Here is a 27005-nt window from a genome sequence, read left to right on the forward strand (position 1 = left end):
AAACCTTTTATTTGTACTGTGTAAACTTCATTGCCTGATTTCTTTTCCTTCCTCCCTCCCTCCCTCCCTCCCTCCCTCCCTTCCTTCCTTCCTTCCTTCCTTCCTTCCTTCCCTCCTGCTCCTCCTGCTCCTCCTGCTCCTCCTGCTCCTCCTGCTCCTCCTGCTCCTCCTGCTCCTCCTGCTCCTCCTGCTCCTCCTGCTTCTCCTGCTTCTCCTGCTTCTCCTCTTTGCATAGCAGCAGTGGCTTTCCTTCTCCTTGGGAGCATAGCCTAACAATTTCTGGGATGCTAAGGTCCTATTTCTTAACTTGTGGGGTATTTATTTATTTGTTTGTTTTTATAGCTTGACAATGAGCTATTACTTTATTCTTGCAAAGTAATATGCAGTTTGAATTTTGGAAATGCCACCCACATAATTAGAGACTACAGGAGGGAACCACTTTATACCTAAATTGCTAAAAGAGAACTCTGGGACTGTATACAGATCTAGCTCAGAGGTATGGCACCTGGTATACACATGTAAGGTCTTGAGATCCAACCCCTACCCCTGTATATTTTTAAAATAATTTAAAGACAAAGCAGCATATTATGCAGTTCCATATGTGTTTAAAACAGTTTTGAAAATTGAACAGCATATAGATATTATTAATGTTGGCTTTTGTTTGTTTCTTTATTATTTATTTTAATTTTTATTTTTTTAGACAAGATTTTTTTTTTTATAGAACACTGGCCCAACAAAAATTCACTATGTCAAACAAATTGACTTTGACCTTGCTGTCATAGTCCTGCCTTTTCCTCTTGAGTGGTAGGGTTACAGGTATGAACCGCAACACACCTAGCTGGAATAGCATACTATACACACAACTCAATACCAAGATGATATCAAACAAGCCTTGATAGAAGAAACAATAACATCTATATTCTAGTTCTTCTGTTGGCTCATTTATGACTATCCTATTAGAAATGTGTGGCTAGATGAAATAAGGAATGCAATACTGCATGTAGACCCAATTATGGCGATGTGACATTCACCAAGTACTAAGATTACAGCATAAGATTACAGCAATCACATGTGCCCAAATCTACTAAAAGCAAAAGTCCCCAGGAGGAGTAAACCAAGCCCTAAAGGCTTACAAGCGTCTGCAAAGTGAGAAATACTTGCAAGCCTAGGAGAAACCATGAGTGGACAGAGGGGGAAGAGATGTGAAGACTTTTCCCCCAAACTTGCTCACCTGGAGAAGTGCTGTCAATCAAGAGGAGAATCTGGGCAAGAGGGCACACCCATTGCAGACAATTTGCAGTGTACTCAGTACTCACACAGGAGAGTCAGTGGAAGTAAGGATGAAGATACCAGAGTTACAGAAAGGGCTTTGATGGCAGATGTTTTGTGTCCGTGGTGAGGGCCAAAGCTGAGGGGGCATCTGGGACTCTGGTTTGCACATCTCAGAAGGAGTAAATTATGCACTGAGGCTGAGCAGTAAAGGGACTCACAAGCCAGACACAGGTCCAGTGTCAGAGAGATTTGTGACAAGACTATAATCTCCAATCCAGGTCACCTTTCTAATTTAATAAAGTCTCATTAATTTGAACAAACCTAATTTGGAATGGCTGGAATAATCAGGCTGAAATGAAACTGATCTTTCAACTATAAAAAGAGTGTTTACTCAGCAAATTAATGGCAGGAGACACATCAGGTGGGGAATACTTAACCTATTTAGGAGCAGGGACATGGCATGCATATCTGCATTCATTTACTCTATAACAATCCGCATGCTAATTACAGATGATCTTTAGTCATTACAAAAGATCAGCAATCCAGAGCCAGTATATTAGGTAGTATATACTGCCAGGCTCACTCAAAGTAGTAAAACTGTGTTGTAAATAAAAGAATAACAACAACAACAACAACAACAAACCACATCAGTTTTGAAATCCATTGTTGCTTAAAGTGTTACAAGGAAAAAACCACTATTTTGCCTACATCATCCTCACCTCTTGACTGAGATGGGTCTTTGAAACAAAAGATTAAGAACACAGGACTAGGAAGATGGTTCAGTCCATAAAATGTTTTCTGAATGAGCCTAAGAAACTGACTTTGATCCTTAGATCCCATGTAAAACATTCAGGCATGGAGGCACACATCAATAATACTAGAGCTGAAGACAGGAGTATCCCTGGGGCTCCATGGTTACTCAGTCTAGCAGAATCAGTGAGTGCCTGGATTAATGAGGGACTCTGTCTCCAAAATAATAAAGAGGAGCAATTAAGAAAGACACCCGACATTGACATCTGGCTTCTACACACATACACACACACACACACACACACACACACACACACACACTCGAATGCACATAGACACTCAAGCATGCATGCATGCATGCATGCATAAAGGACACCCATCCACACACCCATGCATGCTTATGTGTGCAATAAAGAACACAGAAACAAACAAGCATTTGATGGTAACTGCCTCCTGTGTATCTGAGTCTAGCATGGGGAGAATAAGTCAACCTGAGAGAAGGAGCTCAGGTTTAAACGAAAACTTCAAAAGAAACACAGAAAAGTCTTTCCAATAGGAGACAAGACTGGGGAGCAGTTTAGGTGGACTGTGAAGAAAGGGGGTGAAGCCTGTCCTAAAGACTTGCTTCACATCTCATTGCTAAGTCTGCAGTTACATTTCTCTTGTGTAGAGAAGAGGCTCTCTTGTGAGTAGAGTTTTCTTTCATAGATGTATGATCTATTCAGAACTTTTCCTGTGCCTCCAGTCTTAAAAAAGGGATTAGCAGCTAGGCTGTGGTGGTACACACACGTTTAATCGTAGCACTTGAGAGGCAGAGGCAGGCAAATCTCTGAGTTCAAAGCCAGCCTGGTCTACAAAGAGACTTTCAGAACAGCCAGGAGAAAAAGGGAAACACAGGAAAAAAAGGGGGGGAAGAGAGAGAAAAAGGAAGAGAGAGAGAGAGAGAAAGGGAGAGAGAGAGGGAGAGAGAGAGAGAAAGAGAGAGAGAGAGAGAGANCCTTCCTTCCTCCCTCCCTCCCTCCCTCCCCCCCTTCCTTCCTTCCTTCCTTCCTTCCTTCCTTCCTTCCTTCCTTCCTGGAAGTATAGATCTTTCAGAGAACAAAAGGTTTGAACATTCTAGCCCTATGTGTTTTGGGAATTCAGGTTGGTAAATTCTAATTTGAAGATGGGAAATTTTAAACTCTGTGGTACCATTTTAGTAAGGATTAAGTGAGAAAAATGAACTAACAGGAACTTTCATTTAATCAATTTGACATGTGAAAATTATGTGAGAAGCTGATGATTTCTCTGTTGAGATATTTTCTTCTGTAATTTTGAAGTTTAAAAATATCTCGTGTCCTTTTCAGTTATCTGTTACACAACACTGCTCCAACTCTGTATGGAATACACTGATGACTTTTCCGTCAGACAGGTCTCCCTGGATTTGTTCCATTCAAATTCACAGTTCCTTTTCTGCATCTCAAACACACCAAGGGCGTTACATATATCAAGCAGGATGGCTGCCATTTTGCCTTTGTGGATTTCTTGAGTGTTATACGTATTTTATTGTATGTAAATATATATATCCTATCATGTCATCAACCTATTTTGATAGAGCGAAGCTTTCCTTTTATTACATCAAGTGCTGAGATTAGGTTCAACAACTAAAACTCAAGGAACACTGTGAGACTGTAGACTCCCCTCAGCAGATACTCCAGAAAGACACTATGATGTGGTGGCCATGAGTATTTCTTTCCTACTTCTGATAATCAGAACAAGACAGTTTCAGAAAGTGGATGCATACTAAGGCGTCCATACATTCCTTTTGTTGCTAAGATAAATAACATTTACTGCCCGAATTATATATCCTTAAATTTTAACTTAAAAATGTAGATATAATGAGTATTTTTTAAAAAAGTACCACTTTCCTTTGTAGTTAAAGAAAATTAAATGTTTCTATTTTGGGGACTAGAAATACATAATTCTAATGGGAATCAAATTGATTTACTTGCTTATCTCTGGACATCTGGCATAATGGGAAAGGTTATTTAAACACTTTGTCAGTGAGATGAGGTGTAAATGCCTGTGGTACACCCCTTGCACGATGATTGGGATAGTGTTCGAATTCTTACTCGAGTTATGTACTGAGGAGCTATTATTAGAGTTGGAAAACAGAATCAGAAGTCTCTATTGGTTCTTCGCCTGAAGCTGAGCTTCACACCATAACTTATTTGTGTCCCAGACACAAATGCCAGTGTTTCAATTAGCTACCCTTATTGATTCCTGACCTGTCTTTGGTGTAGTGCTAGACACTGTCTTTGGAGCAGTAGGGTTTTAGCATCAGTGAGATGCTCTGCTGAGGAGGTGATCACACAGGCAGAATCACTAAACAGCAGACAATGAGGATGGCTACTGTTGTGCTGTGTTTCCATCAGGTAAGCTCAGTTTTAAAGCTCTCCTCCATGTAATAGAAACACAGCTGCACTTTCCCATTTACTTGCACTCAGATACACCAATTCTCTCCAATATAATATCAAAAATAAGCATATATTCCACCCTGGAAAGTGTTAAAACATTGTATGCTTCAGGCAACAAGAACTGAGTTTAAGCTCTAGAAGCCATAGATAAATGCGGGACATGTCCATGTATATGATCTCCACTCTGGGGAGGTGGAGAGAGGCTGATCCCTGGACTGGCACACTACCACTCTTCCTGTAAGAAGCTGTGCTCTAGACCATTAAAAACTCCTGGCTCATAAACAAGATGAGTGAATCCCTAGATCATGAGATTTTCCTGTGGCTTGTGCATGCTCCTGCACACACACACACACACACACACACACACACACACACACACGTATATAGAACAAATGTTCGTTCACTTTGCAAACATAAAATGTCTTTGCTTGCCTTTAGAGGACCACTGATTTACTCATTCTTCCACACTCAGTTTGCCTTTGCTTTTCTATTCTTCAAGTAATGTTTCCCCCCCTTTTTTTTCTATTTGTAGAGCTTATAATAAACTCATAATAAACTCTTTCCCAACTTTCTTATGTCCTAGGGAGCATGACAGTGGTTGAACAATCCCTAAAATACCTGCTTTAGAAGACCCAGGTGATTGGCTGGAATGAATGAGGGAGTGGTGGATTAATCTGACTCTGGACTCAGACGGAATTGTTTCTCACCTCTTGTTTTCATCTTTCATTTATCATAGATCTGCAGCTCTTAGTCAATTTAGCCCAGGAATCCTGGAGTGAACAGTGGATGTAATTCTAGAGACTACGTGATGGTGGGTGGCTTCCTAGACAAGGTGCAGCAGTATTGATGGGCACAGAGAGAATGCCATAGGACACATGGTCACCCTGGCAGTTGGCATGGTTGGCTTGATTGTCCAGCTCATTCCTGTACCAGTGCTTAGACTTGCAGATGCTTCCAACCTTAAGATATATAATATTTATTTCAACTGCAATTGGGAAAAACAACAATTTTGCCCATGTGTACTTTGTCAAGTAAGTCAAAATGCAAATGTGGGATTGGAGAGATGACTCAGCAGTTAAGGATGCTCACTGTTCTTTCAAAGGATCTGGAATTATTTCCCTGTGTTCATATCTTGGTAAATCATAAATGCTTGTAGTTGTAGTTCCAGGACATCCAATTCCCTTTCCTGGCTTACTTGGGCACATGTAGACACATAAGTGTCTATACCCCCCCCCCATATATATATACACACACACACACATGGATACATATAAAATAATATACATCTTTTAACATTCACAAACAGTTTCATAATTCATTAAATATTTTCCAACAAAGCATTTACCAGGTGAATTCCTGTTTAAAATTCTTTATTCTTAGAATACTATTATTCTTAGAATATATTATGAATTTATATATAATATTATAATAATATGCAATTTACTAGAATAATAATGTTATTTTTATAGTGCTAACCCATATAGATTAGTATTCTATATTATTCTAAATATAGCAAATTCTATCATAGTTATTTTTGTAACCTTAATATTCCGAAAAACTTTGAATAGTTAATACAAATACCAAGTTCTAAAGTTATTAATTTATAAATACTTAAAATAGTTCAGTTAACTGAGAAACATTCTCATTTTGTTGAATTTGTGCCAGTGTAAAGTATATATCCTATCACAGCTTGAGGTAGAAGTAAAGGTTCCAGGAGAGAGCACACAGAACTAAGTAACCATACAGATAATTCATGTAAACTTATAATAACCCATTCTTCCTTTATATCAGAGTTTTCAGAGCCTTTATATCTTCCTTTATATCAGAGTTTTCAGAGCCTTTATATCTTCCTTTATATCAGAGTTTTCAGAGTTTTTTTGTACATACTGAGTTGAAAGGCTCATTACTAATAACTTTAGCAAACAAGTCAGAAAATAATTTTCATTGGTAGATTTGCATGTTTCCCACCATTTCCTTTAGGATTACACTAGGGAGTTTTACTGGCCCTTCCAAACAGTGAAGCACTGTGAGAATTTAGTGTTAGAGAAACTGGGAAATCCGGATGACATAGACCAGTGACCCTCACCCTTCTTAATGTTGTGATCCTTAATACTGTTCTTTGTGTTGTAATGATCCACAGTCATAAGATGATTTTCGTTGATGCTTCATAACTGTAATTTTGCTACTGTTATGCATCTTAATGGAAATATTGGATATGCAGGATACCGGATATGCTACTACTATGAATCGGTGATTCGATACCACAAGGGGTTGTAACCCACAGGTTGAAGAACCTCTGACATAGACTAAAATAACGTACCATTTTCCTATGAGTTAATAGTCAGGTATTCATCTGTGCAGAGTGCAAGTTAGTTGCTGAAGGCTGTAAGAAAGTTTTTTTTTTGTTGAAGACTGGTGTTCTCTTTAGGTCTGAAAACACTGACTCAGGACTTTTTTCTTAAACTACCTCATGCCCACAGGGAATTAGCTGAGTACGGGCTCTTGTACATTATGAGGCTTTCAAGGCAGCAGCAATAATGTTTTCACATTTACTGGATCTGTGAGGATGAGGGGACTCTGTAAAGAACTGCTGTTGTGTGAAGGAGTTTGGGAGAAATGGCCACCGCAAAGCAATCTGGGACACTCCCTCGGCTTTTGATGCCTGTGTGAAGAGCCCTGAGGCTTGTGGCTCTCTGTGTGGCCTGGTGACCTGCTAACTACCTACACAGTGTGATAAAGAACTGAGGGATAGTATTTGCTCAGACAAAATACTTGAGACAGAATCCTAGCCACCGAAGACATAGATGAAGGTTGTCCACACAAATCTATTTTCAGACAATTTAATTTCACAGTCTTCTTTGCTCAGCTCCTTGATACCATTCAGCCCCTGCCCCCCCCCCCACCCTCCACTGCCCTTCCCCTATCCCACTCTACATGTGTCCCCACCTACTGCTTTCTTTGTCACTATGTGCCTCTCCACCATCTTTCTTCTGGTCTTATTTTGGAAGGGAATATTGCTGCCAAGTTTGATCTTTGGATTTCAGTTAAAATCTTCACCCTTGGCCAGCTAGAAAGATGGTCTACCTTGCCTAGTACTGCCAGTGCCATTTTTGCTTCTGAAAAGAAAGACTGAAGCCCTGTGGTGGTCTAGTTGTTGCCCCCATGAGACCTTTTTTTTTAATACCTATGGATATGTTTAGGCTCCAGACCAGAAGAAAAAAACAATTGTTCAGAGTGAATCTGTTAGTTACCATCTCGTTTATGCACTTACTCCCATTTTTAGGTATAGAAGAATATATTTGTACTTTTCTGTGTTCCTGAAAGCAATTTTAGGAAAAAAATTACTGCGAGGAGGATAATCATGATTGTGTTCCAATCCCAATTAGTTCCAATTTTGCCTCCTCAGATACATATGCCTGTTGTCCTGTCTTGAAAATTCTTTCATCCCCAGAACACATTGTCTTCAAATTGAATGCTCATCGGGTTTAATGTACAACATACTCAACAGGGAATTTTGGGTTTGTATTGGAGGAGATAAATCAGTAAATGGCTTCTTACATTTGGTGTGTGGATTCTCTGGGGACAGAAGGTGAACATACTTGCATTTCCCAAACTAGTTATGTGTGCCTGTGAGTTCAAGATTAAATGGTTTTTGTCTAGCTCTAGACAGAGTCTGCTATGAGGTCTCAGAAGGCACCCAAGTTGTTAGTAGTTTCCGGGTAACATCTTGGTAAAAAATGTCTACAAAATTTGAAGTTGTAAAATCTTTTCCTCTAAGTTTCGAGCTAAGAATAAATGCCATTTCCGCACGCTTTGTAGCATTGCTGACACTTGTGGTGGCAAAAATATAGTTTCTAATTAGTTTGTTATATTTTGTGTTCTATTAATTGCATTAGCTTAGTAGAAAGTAAATGTGTCTTCATTTTTTATTTATCATATGAATTTACAGTATTTAAAATTCCTTTAAAATTAAAGTTCTTTTATTTTCTTATCATCACTTGTGTGTGTGTGTGCGTATGTATGCATGAGTGTGTATGTGTGTGTTAAATGTTCATGTTCAAATTTCTGTCTCCCTGCCTCTGCCTGTGGAGGGCAGATGTTGATTTTATATGTTTTTGTCTATTATATTCTACTTTATAGGCAGAGTCTCTCACTGAACTCTGTCTCATTGTATTGACCTAGCTGGCCAGCAAGCAATCAGGACCTGCATGTCTTCCTCCCTCCCACCTAATCTCATTTCTGGTTTCTAAGGTAATACATCCTGGAGTCTAGCTTTCACCAGATGCTGATGATCCCAGCTCACGTCTTCATGCTTACACAGCAAATACTCTACTCACTGAGTAAAATTTTAAAACAAAACCTAACCCAAAACAATATTACAGTATGTCTGTCACTTCTGTCTCTATCTCCATCTCCCCGTCTCTCCCTCTATCTCGCTGTTTCTCTCTGTCTCTGTCTGCACGTGTATTTGTTTCCATATGCAGACAACAGATATATTACTGCCAATATCTTTCATCGGAGAAAGAGATTCATATACCAAACTCCCCATTGTCTTTGAGATGTCTCAACAGAGCACATGCCCCTTTCCAGATAGATAGATGATACATAGATAGATAGATAGATAGATAGATAGATAGATAGATAGATGATAGATAGGTAGATGATACATGATAGATAGATAGATAGATAGATAGATAGATAGATAGATAGATAGGTGATAGATGATAGATAGATGATAGATAGATGATAGATAGGTAGATAGTAGTGATTGTAGTAGTAGTTACTGCTGTTGGCATTTCTATTGTTTGGTAAATTTCTTGCCATCTGAGTTCTCATTACCCAGTGTCTTAGTTAGGTTTGTGTTGCTGTGATAAAGACCATGACCAAAGGCATCTCTAGGAACAAAGATTTATTTTAATTTTGAATTCCAGGTAATAGACCATCACTGAGGGAAGTCAAAATAGGAACTAGAAGGCAGGAATAGAAGCAAAGCTCTGGAAAAACACTGCCTACTAGCTTTCTCCCTATAGCTTTCTCAGCCTCATTTCTTTATACCACCCAGGACCACCTGCCTAGAGGTGGTAACAACCACAGTGGAATGCACCATCCCACATAAATTAAGAAAATGCTCTCCAGACTTCCTCTAGGTCGATCTTAGGAGGCCTTTTTTTTTTTTTTTTTTTTTTTTGTCAATTAACATTACCTCTCCCTGCTTTGTCTCCCTGTTCATGTTGAAATGACAGAAGCTATTTAGCACATATGGTACGAATAAAAAACAAAATAACAACAACAACAACAATGCCCCCCCCCTTTTTTTTTTCACTACCTTATTGTTCTGGCTGGTTTTGTGTGTGAACTTGACACCAGCTGGAGTTATCATAGAACAAGGATCCTCTGTTATGGAAATGCTTCCATGAGATTCACCTGTAAGGCATATTCTCAATTAATGATCAAGGAGGGGGGGCCGAGCCCATTATGGGTGGTGCCATCCCTGGGCTGGTGGTCTTGGCTTCTATAAGAAAGCAGGCTGAGCAAGTCAGGCGAAGCAAGCCAATAAGCAGCACCCCTCCATGACTTTTGCATCAGCTCCTACCTCCAAGTCCCTTCCCTGTGTGAGTAAGTTCCTATCCTGACTTCCTTTGGTGATGAACAGCAACGTCAAGTGTAAGCTGAATAAACCCTGTCCTCCTCAACTTGCTTCTTGGTCATGATGTTTTGTGTAGGAATAGAAATCCTGACTAAGACACTTATGGTAAGAGTATGTAAGCTAATTCCCTGTCATTCACATCACTCATAAGAATTTTGACATGGAAGCCATGGGGTCCCAGGAATAGGCATGGTGATAATGATGTCTTCTGAAATACAGCATGACTGAGTGTTGGGCTTAACCTACACAGTGGAAGTGATGTTGCCTTTGGGCAACAGTGGCTTTTCCCTGGAGGGTTCCTATAATAAATTCTGGTCATCCTTTAGACTTTCTAATTTCCTTTAGTTGGAGATTCCTCTTTCTTCCTGAACTTGATATAATGAAATCTATTTACCCAGAAGAATATGCATTGACCTTTCCCCTAGACCTCGTCTCCCCTTGCTGCATATGACTCAGAGCATGAAAATAGTTAAGTATGTGGCTGGGTACAGGAACAAGAAAAAATGCTGTGCATTTTGGATACCCAGATTCCATTGAGAAGCTCCATGATTTTGGTCCTCCTGTGCTGGTCTCTGCTGTCTGTGTCTCTTCAGAGATCATCTACTCCCCTTGTGTCTTGCTTGTGGAAGATGCCTCCAGAAGAAAAAGTATCACAGCTCCATTTGCAATCATGCTGGAAATTCATTCTTACTAGATTTTCCATGCAATTTAAAAATATATAAATGATATTACTGTGTACTTTAAGTCTCTCATCTTCTTTGATAGACAATGACTTGTGATGCTCTGGAATGTTGCTGAAGTATTAGGGTTGGACTCAGTTGTGAGTAGTTTATTTAAACTTTGTAAACATCTCATGTTTTGTGTGTTTTTAAGAATTGTTTTAAAATTATTTTATTTTATGTATATGAATATTTTTCCTGCATATATGTATATGTACCATGTGCTTGCTTGATGCCTATGGAGGTCAGAAGAGGGCATCTGATTCCCTGGAACTGGAGTTATGTAAACTACCACTGTAGGTGCTGGGGACTCAATCAAGCTCCTCTGTAAGAGCAACAAAGGCTTTAAACTGCTGAGCCACCTCTTAATACAGCCCTGTGTATTTAAATTTTTTAAAATCAGTTTTTATTCTGTGTCTGTGCGTGCCCATGTGTATCCCTGTGCACTCTAGCACCACATTGTGTAGATGGAGATCAGAAGACATGTTGCTGAAGTTGGTTCTCTCCTTCCCTCATTTTGGCCACCAGGATTTAAGGCAGGTCATCATGCCTGGCAGCATGATGCCTTTACTGTCTGAGCCACCTCATTGGTCATTTGCTCTTTTGTGACACATACTTAACATATTCAGCACCATGCTCCTGCAAGTTCTGGTGGCTTATATATGAATTTTTAATTTAGTTTTTTAGTATTTTAAGTTGTTCCTTTAATTAACATGAGCCAGCCATGTTCATTTCTGCTAATGAAGTATCTTCTTCGTGTAGGTCACTGTGCAAAAGGACATAATGGGAGACATTAACCTTTAACCATGTCACCACTACGTTTGGAAAATTATACCTTGTATAGTAAAAGTTAGAGAATGTATAATTTTTTGTTACTGAAAAATATATGTAATTGGATATGTGAATTCATGGAGAACACAAGACTAGCACTCCTCAAGGTGCAGAAAGGACATACAGGATTTCCATAGAGTGTGACAAATGGAGGCTCTTAAGTCATGGTCACTGTAACTTGTGAGGTCTTTCTGGTGATATGTGGCAAAGAAACACCAGGACTGACTTCATTGGTCTTACATGTGTGTTAGTCATTCAGTAATTCTCTTCAGTTCACAGAATTCTGTGGCTGCTCTCTGATACATCTGTGTTACTCCTATGTGAATGAGCCCTGTCTGGCTGTGGGGTCTGCAGAGCTCAGCTACTGCCTGTCTGAAAGTTCTTAATCATTTTTATTTTTAGTTTGTTTTGTTTTGTTTTGTTTTTGGTACACAGTTTTGGGGGAGGTACCATGTACTAGAACTACTTCTAAGAAAATAATTAAAGACGTAGTTTCTCTGGTCAGAAATTTGATCCTATTCTTTGTGTTTGATATGTTTTTATTTAGTTCACGAATAATAATGGATCCTGGAAGCATGTATCTAAGTAGATTGAAAGATTCGAAAATCAAATTTTGGAAATGATCACTTACCTCTTCCTTCCACAGAAGAAAGGCTACTGTATTGAGGACAGCTAAGTGACCACATGGGCTTGATTACTGACCACAGAGCCAACAACTGCTTGTTTTGGCTGCAGCAACTTTCTATTTTAGCTTCGACAGTACACCCCAGAGGCAAACTTAAAAAAGTTCGTGTGGGAACTGAAAGGCCACAGTTTCTCATTGTTTGCTCTCACCCATTGAGCCCTAAGTCAGGGTGTATGAAATCACTTCACAGTGGTCAGCGCACAAATGGACAGAGACAGCTCTGGTGGGGGGGAGGGGCAGGGTCACCAGCATGCCACCTTTCTGATTCTGTTAAAAAGGAATGCTTATCCTTTAGCCATTGTTTGGTAGAGGAAGTGGAATAAACTGTCTCCTAATAATGGCTTAGCCTGTCCAGCTTTTCACCATTGAACAGGTTTGCTTATGTGAGTCCCACCACCCCCTTCTGATCTACAAAATAATAGATCCACAGCAGTAGTAGTGTGACCTGTCCCAGAGGACTGTAATCTGCTTCATTCCTGTGTTTCTCTAAGACAGTGGGAGTCACTAACTCTTCTGGTCTTGCCTTAAGTTAATAGAGGCTTACTGGAGTGTGGGCATCTTAGGTCTCATCCCTTAATCTTGTGTGTGTGATAGGTGTATGTGCCTGTATGGATGTGTATATGTGTGTGCCTACATGTGGAGGCCAGAAATTAACATTGGGTATCTTCGACAGTCACCATTTTATTTTTTGAGAGAAGGTCTTTTATTGAAACTGAAGGCTATAAATTTGGCACCAAGAATCACTATGTATCATCCCCATCCTCTACCCACTGCATGGGGGTTAGAGACATACAGGTCCACACTTGGCTTTTATGCGACTATCCTGAATCTGAACTCAGATCTCCATACTTGCCAGGCAAGCCCTTTACAGACTGGGCCCTCTCCTCAGCTCTCCTGAGGGGGATTATGTATTTATATCTCATAGGTGGCAAGCTTTTGAGGTAACACTGGTCTCTGTGGCATCTTTATTTATCAGGACCTTTGTTCTCTTTCTCCTGTTCACATGGGTTTTGGAGCTGCTGTTGTCAGAGGTTGACACAGCATGGCCTTATTGCCTTTGTCGTGCATTAAAATGGAAATGTGGCTTTGTTTTATCTTCTCAAATTTGGACTCTTTAGTTCTCCATTCTCAATCTCTCATTTCTTCTCATTCACTTATTTATTCATTCATTCATTCATTCATTCATTCATTTCATTTACCTGTCTTTGGCCTCCTTAGACAGGGCTGTTAATCTTAGCAAGTGAACAAAATCTTGGTTAGGCAAATTTTGCAAAATATTTTTATTTTAATGTTTCTACTTCCTTAAAATTCTTAATATGATACAGCCCGTCTATTCTCTTCTACATAATGAGAAATGATAGAGAGGCAGAGGTGAGAGAATGACTGGACCAGTTATGATCTGTCAGATCTATCATCTGTCTATCTGTCTGCCTCCCTGTCTGTCTGTCTGCCTCCCTGTCTGTCAGTCTATCTTTGGGTAGTAGTGGGGTGTTCAGTGCATGTGTATATATATATATATATATATATATATATATATGCATGTTTGCATGTGTGTATGTGCAAGGGTCTGCCCCTGTATACATGTGAAGATCAGAAGGTGACATCAGAAACTTTCATTGCTCTTTACCTTATTCCTTGAGGCAGTCTCTCATTGAACCCAGACTCTCTGGCATGGAAGGGCTAGCCTAGCATCCACTTTATTCTAGGAATCTACTATCCCTGCTTTCCAAGACTGGATTGACACACCACATCCAGCTTTTTTACCTGGCTTCTGGAGATGTAAATTCTTGTCCTCAAACTTGCTCAGCAAGTGCTGTACTCCTAAAGCTGGCTTTTGAATCCCAGTTCTTGAATTTTTAACATCTTCAGAAACAGGAATTTGGTCCCTTAGGAGAGTGGTGAAAAAACTACCCTATCTGACTCTTTTGAATTATGCTCCTTTGCAATTAACAATTTCCTGTCATTGAATAAAAAAAGGAAGAAATTTCTTTACTCAGTTACCTCTGCTCCTGTAACCTCATCCTTCTTGAATCTGAAAGCTCAGCTGGGAAACTGTTCAACAGGAGTTCTTCTAACTGATCCTTAGCGGCCTCTGACTTATGCAGAATAGTTGTCATCATTACAACGGTTACAACTGAATAACTCATAGCAGCTGTTCCTTTTGAATACTAATCAAGGCTTAGTTTCTCTCTTAGTACATTTGAACAGAGTTTTCGTGCCTTCGGATATAAAGTGTCTACTTAGTAGAAGATGTTGACTTTAGAGTGCATTTCTAGATGGAAAGTGAAGAAGCTGCAGGCTCTCTTTTCCTGGCCTTCAGCTCTGGCTTTCTTTATGAACAATGATGAGCTACATCACAGTGATAGACTGGAGTTGTTTCACACAGTTGCTTGCCAGAGACTGCATGATGCATAGCCCTCCTTTCCTTGTTCTTTTTCTTCTGGTTTCTGTGAAAAGACAAGTAGAGATTACCAAGCTCTCTGCAGGACAAAGACTCTCCTGCATTTTAGGTAATGCACTGTAATTATTCCCTCTCAAGTTGCTTTTTATGTTAGCAGCTCCTTCTTGAAACATTTCAGTACCACTTTACAGGAAAGATGGCAGATGGAGAAGCAAAGGCGAGTGGCAGGTCCACAGAGACGGGTGAAACCATAGAGCAGATTTTAAATTTCAGTGAATCCTTTAACATTGGTGTGTGTGTGTGTGTCTATGTGTGTGTGCTTGTGTGTTTCTGAAACAGTGTAGGGGAGGAGTATCCTAATTAAAAAAAAATAGAGATTCTTTACAGATTTCAGATTGGAAAATCGGACAGAAAAGGAGCAGTTTAGAAGAGAAGAAAGAGATGGCAGGGAGTGTTAACAGGATGGCATCACAGGACAGGGGTGTGGAGGGAAGGAGCATGAAAAGAAAGAGGTGGAAAGGAGGTGGTAGGATAGATGAGAAGCCAGAGTAGTGAGGGCAAGGACTGAGAAAGGCTGTGGTAAGTTATAGGGTCCCGACGTTTACAAGCATTCCAGTGTTAACACTGTCATGTCAGTTTTAACCTACGAAAATGTTTTTTTCACACATATCTAGTTGGAGTCTTCCTACTATATCATACAGCACGGAGGGAATCTGTGCAAAGAAAACATTTCACTATCTCATTCAGTCCTCCAAGGCAGACCGCATCAGTCAGCCCCCTTGCCATCCTCAGAGAAGCAAGAGGATTAAGGCAGGGACAGGGCAAACTATTTGTGTGGGGTGAAAAGCTGGGTGGTTGTGCACTGAGTGCAGAAATCTTAGGCCCTGGTAAGAAAGCAAAGTGGATAATGTGGTTACACCTCTAAGTCAGACAGTGCATGACATTACGCACTTTAGTGGTCACATTGCTTTGGTTTTCTGTGCCATGCAGAGGAACACAGAAATTTTAAGACCAAAGAAAGGTCCAAGTGCTTCTCTCTCAACCTGCCACCCGCCAAAATGTATACTAGCGAGATTAAGTTATAGAATAGCAAATGTAGATTAAATTATAGAATAGCGAATCTAGTGTTTAATTTTAACCTGTATCAGATAACTTCTATGGAAACTTGACCCCCGAGAAAGAAAAATCCCTCTAATCAAGTTTTGGAAATGTTTTTGGTTTGTGTCAATCCTCCTTCCCTCCATCCCTCTGTCCCTTCCTCCCTTCCTCCCTTTTGCCTTCCATGTCTTCCTGTCACCCTTCACCCTATTCTTTCTGCTTCTCTACTAGTATATGAAAATTTTCCTAGTCATGCTCTGAAATCAAGATGTTTTTAGTTTTCAACTATAAATGCAAAGCTCTTCTCAGGGCATTGAGAGAAATTTTATTCAGAAGAGCATCATTGAATCAGTTATGATTCCTCAAGGAGAGAGGGAGCCTAAATATTGGGAGCCTGAAGGTGTCAGATCTCAAGTTCTTCCAAGATGTAATTTCTGTTCTTTTGTGTTGGAGTTTGGAGTACAAGTGGCCTTTTCTTATATGTCTCATTCTGCCTTTAGAAATGATGGAGTGGGAAAGCTTTATTAGAAGAGAAATATTATCTTAAGGCATAATAGAATGTGCAAGCTTGAAAAAAAAATTACCAGTAGGCCATGTTCTTGCTACACAAAATGGAGGTTCTGTAAAAGTTAATTGTAACTTTTACAATTGGATCAATTCTTCAGATTGAGATACAGATCATTTTAAATTTTTCAAGTTTTTCTTTTTGCTGATTCTATAAGCAATTGTTATTGTTTCCCATATTTTTGCTTGTATTTGGTTATGTTCCTCAAGTTTTTAATAGTTATCCCCTTCCCTGCCTGCTAGGGGCTGAGATCTGGACAAAAGTAGTTTCTGCTTTATCTGGTGGAGGGTGGGAGGGAGGGAGAGAGGGAGGAAGGGAGGCAGAGAGGGAGAGAGGGAGGGATAGGCCAAACCAAGAAATATTTCTTAAACTTGATTAGAGGGATTTCTGCTTAATGAGAGTCTAGTTTTCATTGAATTTATCTGGTACAGGTTAAAATAAAAAACTGGAGTTACTATTGTTCTATAATTTAATCTCTCTAATCATATTTCCGATATGACTAATCAGAGAGGTCACAGTAGTGAGCAAATGCTTAATTTTGTTATATATAACAGTTTAGCTGCAGGCTGAATTCTCTAAACTTCATTCTGGACGTTTGGGCAGACAATGGAAGTGTAATCCCAACCTTTCTTAGAGGTTTTCAATGAAATAAATCAGTTATGTTCAGTAAGAGACATTGGCCGTGAAGGATGATGCCTGGTATGTTAAATGGACACATAGACTAGCATCTCATTAGATGCAGGCAGGCTGTACCCAAAGTTTGTAATGAAGAAATAAACTAGCCAAAGAAATGAATTTCAAGCAAAATAAAATCCAGTTTGGAAAGAGTGAGGCAAACAGCAGGTTGGGATTTTTCTTCAGAACAGAAGGAAACCTTTTGTATCTGGAGACTGCAAATGAACAAAGAGGCTCGAGAGAACAGTTGTGGATTGTGCAAATCCCAGCCATGAAAGAGTTTGGATGACACTTTTACTGTAATGTGAGGAGAAGGAAAAGTTCATTGTAACTTTTAAAAGTCTGGTGCCAGTCAAAAAATAGTGTAGGACCGCTAGTAGGGACATCAGGAACCCCATTACCATACCATTCTGGTTGGTTGTTATGCATAGCATCAGAGTCTGGAAAAGGTAGTGTACTGGCTAGTTTTGTGTCAACTTGACACAGCTGGAGTTATCACAGAGAAAGGGGCTTCAATTGAGGAAATGCCTCCATGAGATACAACTGTAAGGCATTTTCTCAATTAGTGATCAAGGGAGAAAGGCCCCTTGTGGGTGGGGCCATCTCTGGCCTGGCAGTCTTGGGTTCTATAAGATAGCAAGCTGAGCAAGCCAGGGAAAGCAAGCAAGTCAGTAAGGAACATCCCTCCATGGCTTCTGCATCAGCTCCTGCTTCTTGACCTGCTTGAGTTCCAGTCCTGACTTCCTTGGTGATGAACAGCAGCATGGAAGTGTAAGGTGAATAAACCCTTTCCTCCCCAACTTGCTTCTTGGTCATGATGTTTTGTGCAGGAATAGAAACCCTGACTAAGACAGGTAGTGAGCATGCAAATCAGGGTTGAGGAATGAACTTGAAGCAATTGGTGGTGAATTTCACGACAAAATCAGGGGAATGGGGAAAATCAATGCCATTAATGATCTGAGTTTTACTCCCTGAATTATTACATCTCCACTTAAATAAAAGAAGGTGATGGGGAAAGAGGCTTAATATAGAAGAAATGAAAAGTTGCAAAATATAAATAATATATTGGCTTTGCCTTCAACTCATAGGTGATAGATAGTAACAAATACATAAAGAGATTAATTTCAAACAAAGAATCATCCTAAGTTGACTGGCAGCCAAATATTGGCTTCTATTTTTACTCCAAACTCCAATACTCTGTTTAGTGTCTGTGTGTGCGCTTGGGCTTGTGTGTATGTGTGTACGTGTGTGTTATGCATTCATGCATGTCTAGGTACATCCACCTGTGCTTGTGTTTGGGGTCCAGATAACGATGTCTACTGTCCTGCTCTGTCATTCTTTACCTTAATTCTATCAAGACAGAGTTATACTGGTTGATCAGTGAGTTCTGGCTTTCCCACTGTGGCCAATTATATCTGAAGCCATACTTCGCTCTTTTTATATGGGTGCTGGGGACTCAAAATCAGGCCCCCACTTTCAAAAAACAAACACCTTTATGCATTTGTCTTAGGGTTTCTATTCCTGCACAAACATCATGACCAAGAAGCAAGTTGGGGAGGAAAGGGTTTATTTGGCTTACACTTCCATGCTGCTGTTCATCACCAAGGAAGTCAGGACTGAAACTCAAGCAGGTCAAGAAGCAGGAGCTGATGCAGAAGCCATGGAGGGATGTTCCTTACTGACTTGCTTGCTTTCCCTGGCTTGCTCAGCCTGCTCTCTTATAGAACCAAGACTACCAGCCCAGAGATAGTCCCACCCACAAGGGGCCTTTCTCCCTTGATCACTAATTGAGAAAATGCCTTACAATTGGATCTCATGGAGGCATTTCCTCAACTGAAGCTCCTTTCTCTGTGATAACTCCAGCTGTGTCAAGTTGACACAAAACTAGCCAGTACAGCATTGAATTAACTCTGCCCAGATATCTTGATGGTTGCTTTTTAAGCTTCCTAGGCATGAAACTATTATTATATGTTGTCTTTAGTGTCTTGCAAACCAGGTTTCTAGTATTTATTTTATTTATACAAGGAAATCTAACTGAATACCAAGAGGTGACTTTTCACTGCTTTGGTGCCTCGGTAGCTTTTCACATGATCCTAAGAATACACAAAAGTATGTGTCTTATTAGACATGAAGAGAATTTATTTTTCTCTACACTCCTCTCCTTAGGAACAATGTGAGTCTCTGATGGTTGGCTCCTAGAATGGAATACCCCCTTTGCGGAGGTTATCTGTTCTCTTGCATATGCATGTGTATTTGATTTTAAGTTTTCCAGGCCTGTTTGTGTCTGCATGTGCTCATCACTTGAAGTGATCGGTTGAAGAAAGCAGATACATGGAAGCCTCATCTAGCACATTGAGGATCTGAAAGGAACAAAAGAGAGATCACTCTGCATCTGTTGGGCTGGAATACCTGTCTTACCTTCATACATTGATTAGATTGGAAAGCATACTGTCTACAATCCCGATTTGTAGGCTCAGTCCTGATTTGTGATTCTGTCTTTGTGAGCCCCCAGGGGCCCAGGTTACTTGACTCTCTAGTTCTTCTTGTGTTGTTATTAACTCTTCTGGCTTGCTCAGTTCTATTCCACTCTCTTCCACAAGAGTTCCGGAGCTGCACATGGTGTTTCCTGGTGGGTCTCTGCATCTGTTTTTCACTTGTTGCTAGATGAAATCTCTCAGGAGTGAGTTATCCTAGGTTTCTGTCTGCATAGCAAAGAATCATTAATAGCGTCAGGAGTTGACTGCCTTCCATAGGATGCGTCCCAAGTTGGGCCAGTAATTGGTTGGCCATTCCCTCAGTCTTTTCTCTGTCTTTATCGTTGCACATCTTGTAGGCAGGACAAACTGCCTGAAGGTATTGACGTTTTATGGGTGGGTTGATGTCTTCCTCCCTCCACTGGAGGTCATGCCTGGCTACAAGAGGTGACTTTTTATAGTGCATATTTATCCATTTTGAATTACCACATTAGGGGCCATATATGTCTTTCAAAGTTTTGCTTATTGCCAAACTGCTCTCTAGAAAGTTGCATTTCTTAAAAACCATGCAAAGACTTAAGTTTAGGCACTTCCCCTTGACTGATGAATTGGAAAACCCTTTCCTCAAGCAATCGAGAAGTTATATTTAGGGAAGTATAAATGTGTGACTTGACATCATTAAACCTTTAGCTAAGCCTCCATCAAACACTACTTAACACTTACTTGAAATTTGAGGGAACAAGAATAACAGTAAATAAAGTTTGGTTTTTAACATCAAGAATGAGGGACTTACATGTGTATAATTTCCAGACATTAAATATAGAGGGCCAGTTGTTCTTGGACATTGTAGAAGTAATCTTTTGAAGTTCGTAAGAACCCAGTGCTGCCTACATTTAAGTTGATGGAGGGAAGTCTGTGTCCCAGCTGCAGCTCCACAGGCACCAGCTGTGTAAATTGCCACTGTATCAATTCTGTAGACAGGGCTTGAGGTTGTTCCTGCTTGTTTCTCCTTTGTAGAACTGTGCAGTATGTGCATTATTAATGCACATAACTCAGCCAAGGGAGCCATGGAGGGCTCTGTGTAAATAAGACTATTTATCCCAACCATTCCATAGAAGCGAATTATCAGCACTAATTTTTCTTATTATTTAACCTGTGTTGAGTGACAGTAAAATGCTGAAATAGTTAGGCTAAGCTTTTATTTCATGATTTTCGTCTTTCTAATGATCAAATTGGTAAGAACTAATGATGACTAGCGTTTGTTCATTCCATTTCTTTAATAAGAAAATGGTTGTAGCTTAAAATGCAAATGGTTGAAAATTGCTAAATGGTCTTAATGGTAAATATAATGCATTTTTAAAATGTGACACAAAGCATATTTTACTCCAAACTTTATTTTATGATAGTAGAAAATTACTATTAGGAAGCTAATAAGTCTTTTGAGCTCTACATTTTAAAATTGGTAGTCAGAAGCTAAACTTATGGAAATAAATATGCCATTTACTTATAAAATTATTCATCATTGGGTAAACAGGACACAGAAACAGGCCAGTAATGATGTATATAGCTTTTTTAGGGTCTCAGGCCTGGTCGTGGTCAACACCAGAAACTAGTCTAATTCAAATTGGCACACTGTAGAAACATTTTGATAACTTAGTTATTGATGTTAAGAATGTGAGAATAGCCATGAATAAAATCGTTGGTTTTTTTTTTTTTTTTTTTTTGCAAATTAGGTTAGGAGCCAGGAAATCCTGTTTTATTTTGTTTTGTTTTTTGGTTTTGGTTTGGTTTGTTTTCATTTTGGAAGTTGTTTACCAAAAATACACCGATGATTCTTTTTATTCTATTAATGTTCTGTCTGTGAGAATCAAGCTAAAATGTAATCCCAGCACTTGAGAGAAGATGAAGACTGGGAGACACAAGTAAACAATAACAGGAATTACTATTAATATCGTATGTGTATTCTGTACTTGACTGTACTGAAGTACTAGAAAAAATTGTCATAAAACTTTGGGATCAAAAGGTCCCTTTAATGGCAACTGTCCAGATTGGAAATTTGATTTCTTATGTAGCTGAAGCCTTCCTCTCTGAAGTATTTTTGTCTTCTGTCTGTTTGAGCTCCAGGGTGTCAATTAATTGAGATACATAGACATAGTCACTGAGGTTTTTGGATATCGTGGTACAATTTATTATGTTTCAGAATAGAATATAGAAGAGTAGTTTTGCATTTCAGGAAGAGAGGGCCAAGTGCAGTGTAAGAAACCTTATATAAAAAAAAAATAGCTCTCTAATATGACTCCTAATGTCATGCTGTTTGACAAAATGATATCATTACATTTTTTGGAGGTTCACATATTTATTCAAATCTTCTTTGCCTGAGAATAACAGGGAGAATAACAGCATGTCTTTCTGGAGAGCTGCTTGCAATAGTATAGTAGACCAGTGCCAGCCTCAGTGAATAGTCACTGTATAAACTTTGCCCTTAGCAAAACCAAAAACAGTTTTGGCGTTCTGAAAGTAGGATTCTGTCTGTGTCATTTACCTCACAAGATCCATAATGAGTTAATGGTTACTCAGTCAACATGACCTCATGCTTGGTTTTGACCAGCTTTAGAGGAGCATGGTGGTCAGCGTTAACTGCGGGGGTCAGAAGTAATCTTACCAAGAAGACAGTTTTGAGTCAACCTTGCACCAGCTATGTACTAGAGTCAAATTAAGAATAGTTGGACATTAGGGGGTTGGGGAGATGGCTCAGTAGGTAAAGGATTGATACCAAATGTGGGATCTGAGTTTGATTCTTAGGTCTCACGTACTGGAAGAAGACTACCAATTCTCTCAAGTGTCTGCTGACTTCAATCATGTGCCCTGGCATACATGTGTCGACTTGTGTTCTCTCTCTCTCTCTCGCATGTATGTCACATGTATAAAATTAAAATATTTTAAAATATAGAATGAAAGGAAAATTGAAGAGTAGCTCTCATAACCACTTTACAAAGTATTCCTATTCCATGACTTGATGTTCTCAGGACTTAGTGAATGGCAACAATGCATATGCCTTAAATAAACAAAAATAATAGTATTTGAAGTTGGAAGTTATTCCACTTCCTGCGGTCTTCCATTTCTCTGCTTTCACATTTGTGTTAACAGAGAAAGCAAAAGAAGAAAGTACTTTCTGTGCATATCAAACCAATACATTGACTTGTTTCATTTTTCAAAAGCTTACTATTTTGTAGGACTGGGGAAATTTTAGAGAGAGTGTTGAACCTGAATCCAATTCCTGCTTGTCTACCATCTGACCCTAAGTTAGCAGTTATGTCCCATATTTCTATATTGTAAATCAGGGTTAATATCAAGTTGTAAAGATGAATCAACTTTTTTTGTCTAGTTTATGAAATGTTAGTAAGAAATGGATCTACATGATGTCTTGACTGATATTTTTCTATGGCCCTGCCCCAGAAGACATTTTAAAATTTAATATTTTCATAGAGTAATATCCTATAATACTCTATGAAATTTTATAGTTGTAATATTTTACAGTTGTATGATACTGCTGGCTTATCAATGTTCTTAGCTCTGTTATTGTAATGTCATTTCAGGTTCCTATATGGTTGTGGACTCCTCAAATCATGATCCTGGAGAAAAAGCCAGACTTCAGCTGCCTACCATGAAGGAGAATGACACCCACTGCATTGATTTCAGTTACCTGTTATATAGCCAGAAGGGGTTGAACCCTGGCACTTTGAATATCCTAGTTAGGGTGAATAAAGGACCTCTTGCTAATCCAATTTGGAATGTAACTGGATTCACTGGTCGTGATTGGCTTCGGGCTGAGCTAGCTGTGAGCACCTTTTGGCCCAATGAATACCAGGTAATCCACGGAGATTTTTCTGGTTTGTGCTGTCTTGTATTGGGTATCTTTGTATGTGGAAAATATAGATATAAATACTGGTCCTGCAGGAGTAGGATCCCTCCTTCTTGTTTCCCAACTTCTTCTTGAGGAGGAGTTTGAGTGCCTTGACACAGAACCTTCTAACTATAGAAAATATTTCCCTGCATAGAAGACAGTAGTTTGGCCCACAATTTGTTGTCTACTTTGCAAAGAATTACTTACTTCTTATTCTGATGTACATATTTCTATGTCTTTCTGCAGGAAGAAATAGTGTTTTGTTTTTTGTTTTTGTTTTCCCATTAGACTGCAATATTCTGACTGGATTGGCTTACTGATTTCTTGAAAATACCATTTTGGAAATAAACAGGAGATAGAATTTTGTGAAATATATGGTCTTTGATGGTGGCATTTGAGTTTTCTTTTCCTTAACTAAATGGAATATTTAAAACAAGCAAACAAACAAGTCAGGCTATCCATAGGAACCTTTGGGTGGTTTTCCTTGGAATGCTCAATCTGATAGTGATGGAAGGATATAATGAATTATGTTAATTGCCAGTTCAGGGTTCTTATGACAGAGTTTCTTGGTTTAAGAGAGAAGTCCCATGCACCAACTTGAACACATACTTCAGTCATGCAGACTGTCAGGTTTAGGACCTGCAAAACACAACCATTTCGTAGGAACTCAAAGCTTGTGTTTTACATGATAGACCTACCTCTTCATGGCTTACTATAGAACTTATGAGAGTACATTTATGTACAAGTATATTCCACAACACCCAATAGCACAATTATTTCATTCAAATTATTTCATAAAAATATTTCTTTATGGTTGTTACTCATTAAGTACAAAAAACATAAATAAATAAAATAAAGCATCCCCATACTTGCTTTTTCCTGTATTGATTATTCTAGTTGCATGGCCATAGTTTTACCTGGTGAAAGCTATGTCTCTCATTTTCAAGTTGTGTGTCTGCTGAAAACTCGGTGCATTTAATTAGGTACTAGTGGCTTCCATCATTCCTGTACAGAAAAATTGTTCCCGTTTATTCTGACAGGAAAACCATGTGTTTTGTTTTTTTGTTTCTTTTTTTATCTAAACCTAGAATAACAGGTGGTTTCAGTAGTGTTCTCAAATTTACATGATTTCCTTGATGGGTGTTTTAATTTTAGCCATTCAGGTAACTATTTGTACCTGTGCAGTTTTTGATAGGCAACTTAGCTGTTGATCATCTCTATTCCAAGAGACACCCATTTGCTTTAAGTACCAGTTATTAGAGACCAATTGTGAGATTCCTCCCGAGACATGTGGACTATGGGTTTCTCTTCCTTTGTAAGCAAAGGACCACCTCATTGTGATACAGAAGCACTTCCTAGACTTGCTTTTCTATTGATGATTTAAATAACTTGTTTGCTCAGATCAAACCTCCTCCAGCTGAGCTTGGTAGCTCCAGGAGGTTAGTCTAGTGTCCAGGAACCAGGTACATGAGGATTGCCCTCTAAATTCAAGGGTAGCCTGGGCTATAGTTTGAATCTTAATAAAGAAGGAAGGAAGGAAGGAAGGAAGGAAGGAAGGAAGGAAGGAAGGGAGGGAGGGAGGGAGGGAGGGAGGAAGGAAGGAAAGAAGGAAAGAAGGAAAGAAGGAAAGACAGAAGGAAGCAGAATATCCAAGCTTTCTCAAATAATTGCTTAAGATTTCAGAACTTTTTATTTTTGAAAAAAAATATTTTTAGAAAAAATGTTAAAATAAAAACCTTTTTCCTAGAGAAAAAAAAGTACTAGCATCATTGTCTAAATCATCAAATGATTTAGCTGAGACCATCAAATATGTCACTTAAAAAAATTAGACTTGTAAGGAGTTGTTCTCTTCAGGTTGGTGAAAGTGCACCACTGAAGTGATGCACTGGATTGCCTTGTTTGGTATTTCATTCTTTAATATTGTTTTAAACACAGTTTATATAGAAATATGCTAGTTCTGTGTTTCCTTACTCTTCATGGCTGGTCCATCTTGGGAAATACTAGCTACAAAAGAATGACAGATTGTGTTTGCATGGTAGCCACTTTAATCAGACAAGTGCCTTGAGTACACACTAACATTGTTAAATGGAAGAAGCAGGTGTATATTTTATATTTTGGCAATCATCATAGTAACCCAGAACTATATAAGAAGCTGGTGGGAGCTTCCAGTTTCCATCTGCACCCATAACTGATCCAGTGCCACAAAGCTCCATAGCCAAATAGCTCTGAGAGAGAGCTAGCCTCCCAGGAGTGTGGACAAACATGTGGACTGCTGCTCAGAGGGTCCCTCCTGGAACACTCAGGACACAAGAACCAAGGAGCGGCCTAGAAAAAGAGTCTTCTGGTTTCCTTCTGTGTCCATAGCTGATCCTGTGACACAACACTACCTACACAAATACTGCCATGAGAGAACTGGTCTCTCAGGAGTGCCGACACAGCTGGGAACACAGGTAAGACTACCACTTCTCTTCAAATTCCTGACCCAAGAAGGACCCTCCCAGAGCCATCAGGACACAGGAGCCAAGGAATAGCCAGGGACAGGATCCTTCTGGTTTCTGTCTGTACTCCAGAGCTGACCATGTATCACAGCTCTCCATACATAAATTCTTCCATGAGAAATCTGGTCTCCCAGAAGTACTGACACAGAGGCTTGTAGGAGGGACAAGCCACCATCAGAGACAGCAAGACCAGCTAATACCAGAGATAACCAGATGGTAAGAGGCAAGTGCAAGAACACAAGTAACAGAAACCAAGGCTACTTGGCATCATCAGAACCCAGTTCTCCCACCACAGCGAGCCCTACTTACCCCAACACACTAGAAAAGCAAGAATCTGATTTAAAATCACATCTCATGCTAATGATAGAGGACTTTAAGAAGGACACAAATAGCTTCCTTAAAGAAATACAAGGGAACACAGGTAAACAGGCAGAAGCTATTAAGAAGGAAACAGAAAAATCCCTTAAAGAATTACAGGAAAACAAAACCAAACAGGTGAAGGAGCTGAACAAAACCATGGAGGATCTAAATATGGAAATAGAAGCAATAAAGAAACCACAAAGGGAGCCAACCCTGGAGATAAAAAAAACCTAGGAAAGGGACCAGGAATCATAGTTGTAAGTATCACCAACAGAATACAAGAGATAGAAGAGAGAATCTCAGGTGGAGAAGATAACATAGAAAACATTGACACAACAGTCAAAGAAAATGCAAAATGCAAAATGCAAAAAGTTCCTATCCCAGTGTAGGGGAATGTCAGGGAGGGAGAACAGGAGTGGTTGGGTGTGGGAGCACCCTCATAGAGGCAGGATAGGGGGTTTCTGAAGGGGAGACCTGGAGAGGGGAAAACATTTGAAATGTAAATTAAAGAGAATATCTAATCCAAAAAAAGAAGAATGAGGAGGAGCAGGAGGAGGAGGAGGAGGAGAGGGAGGAGAAGGAGAAGGAGAAGGAGAAGGAGAAGGAGAAGGAGAAGGAGAAGGAGAAGGAGAAGGAGAAGGAGAAGGAGAAGGAGAAGGAGAAGGAGAAG

At 39.5% G+C, this 27005-nt stretch overlaps 1 protein-coding gene across 1 annotated transcript in view; it reads left to right on the forward strand.

Moving 5' to 3' along the window:
• Window positions 1-27005, forward strand: part of Ptprk (protein tyrosine phosphatase receptor type K) — a 509254-nt gene that overhangs the window by 167450 nt on the left and 314799 nt on the right. Inside the window, exon 3 of the mRNA XM_029482632.1 lies at window positions 23170-23441. Coding sequence (XP_029338492.1) covers window positions 23170-23441 — 272 coding nt within the window. The remainder of the gene's footprint in view (window positions 1-23169; window positions 23442-27005) is intronic.

Source organism: Mus caroli, chromosome 10 (genome assembly GCF_900094665.2).
Source record: "Mus caroli chromosome 10, CAROLI_EIJ_v1.1, whole genome shotgun sequence".
Lineage (NCBI taxonomy): Eukaryota > Metazoa > Chordata > Mammalia > Rodentia > Muridae > Mus > Mus caroli.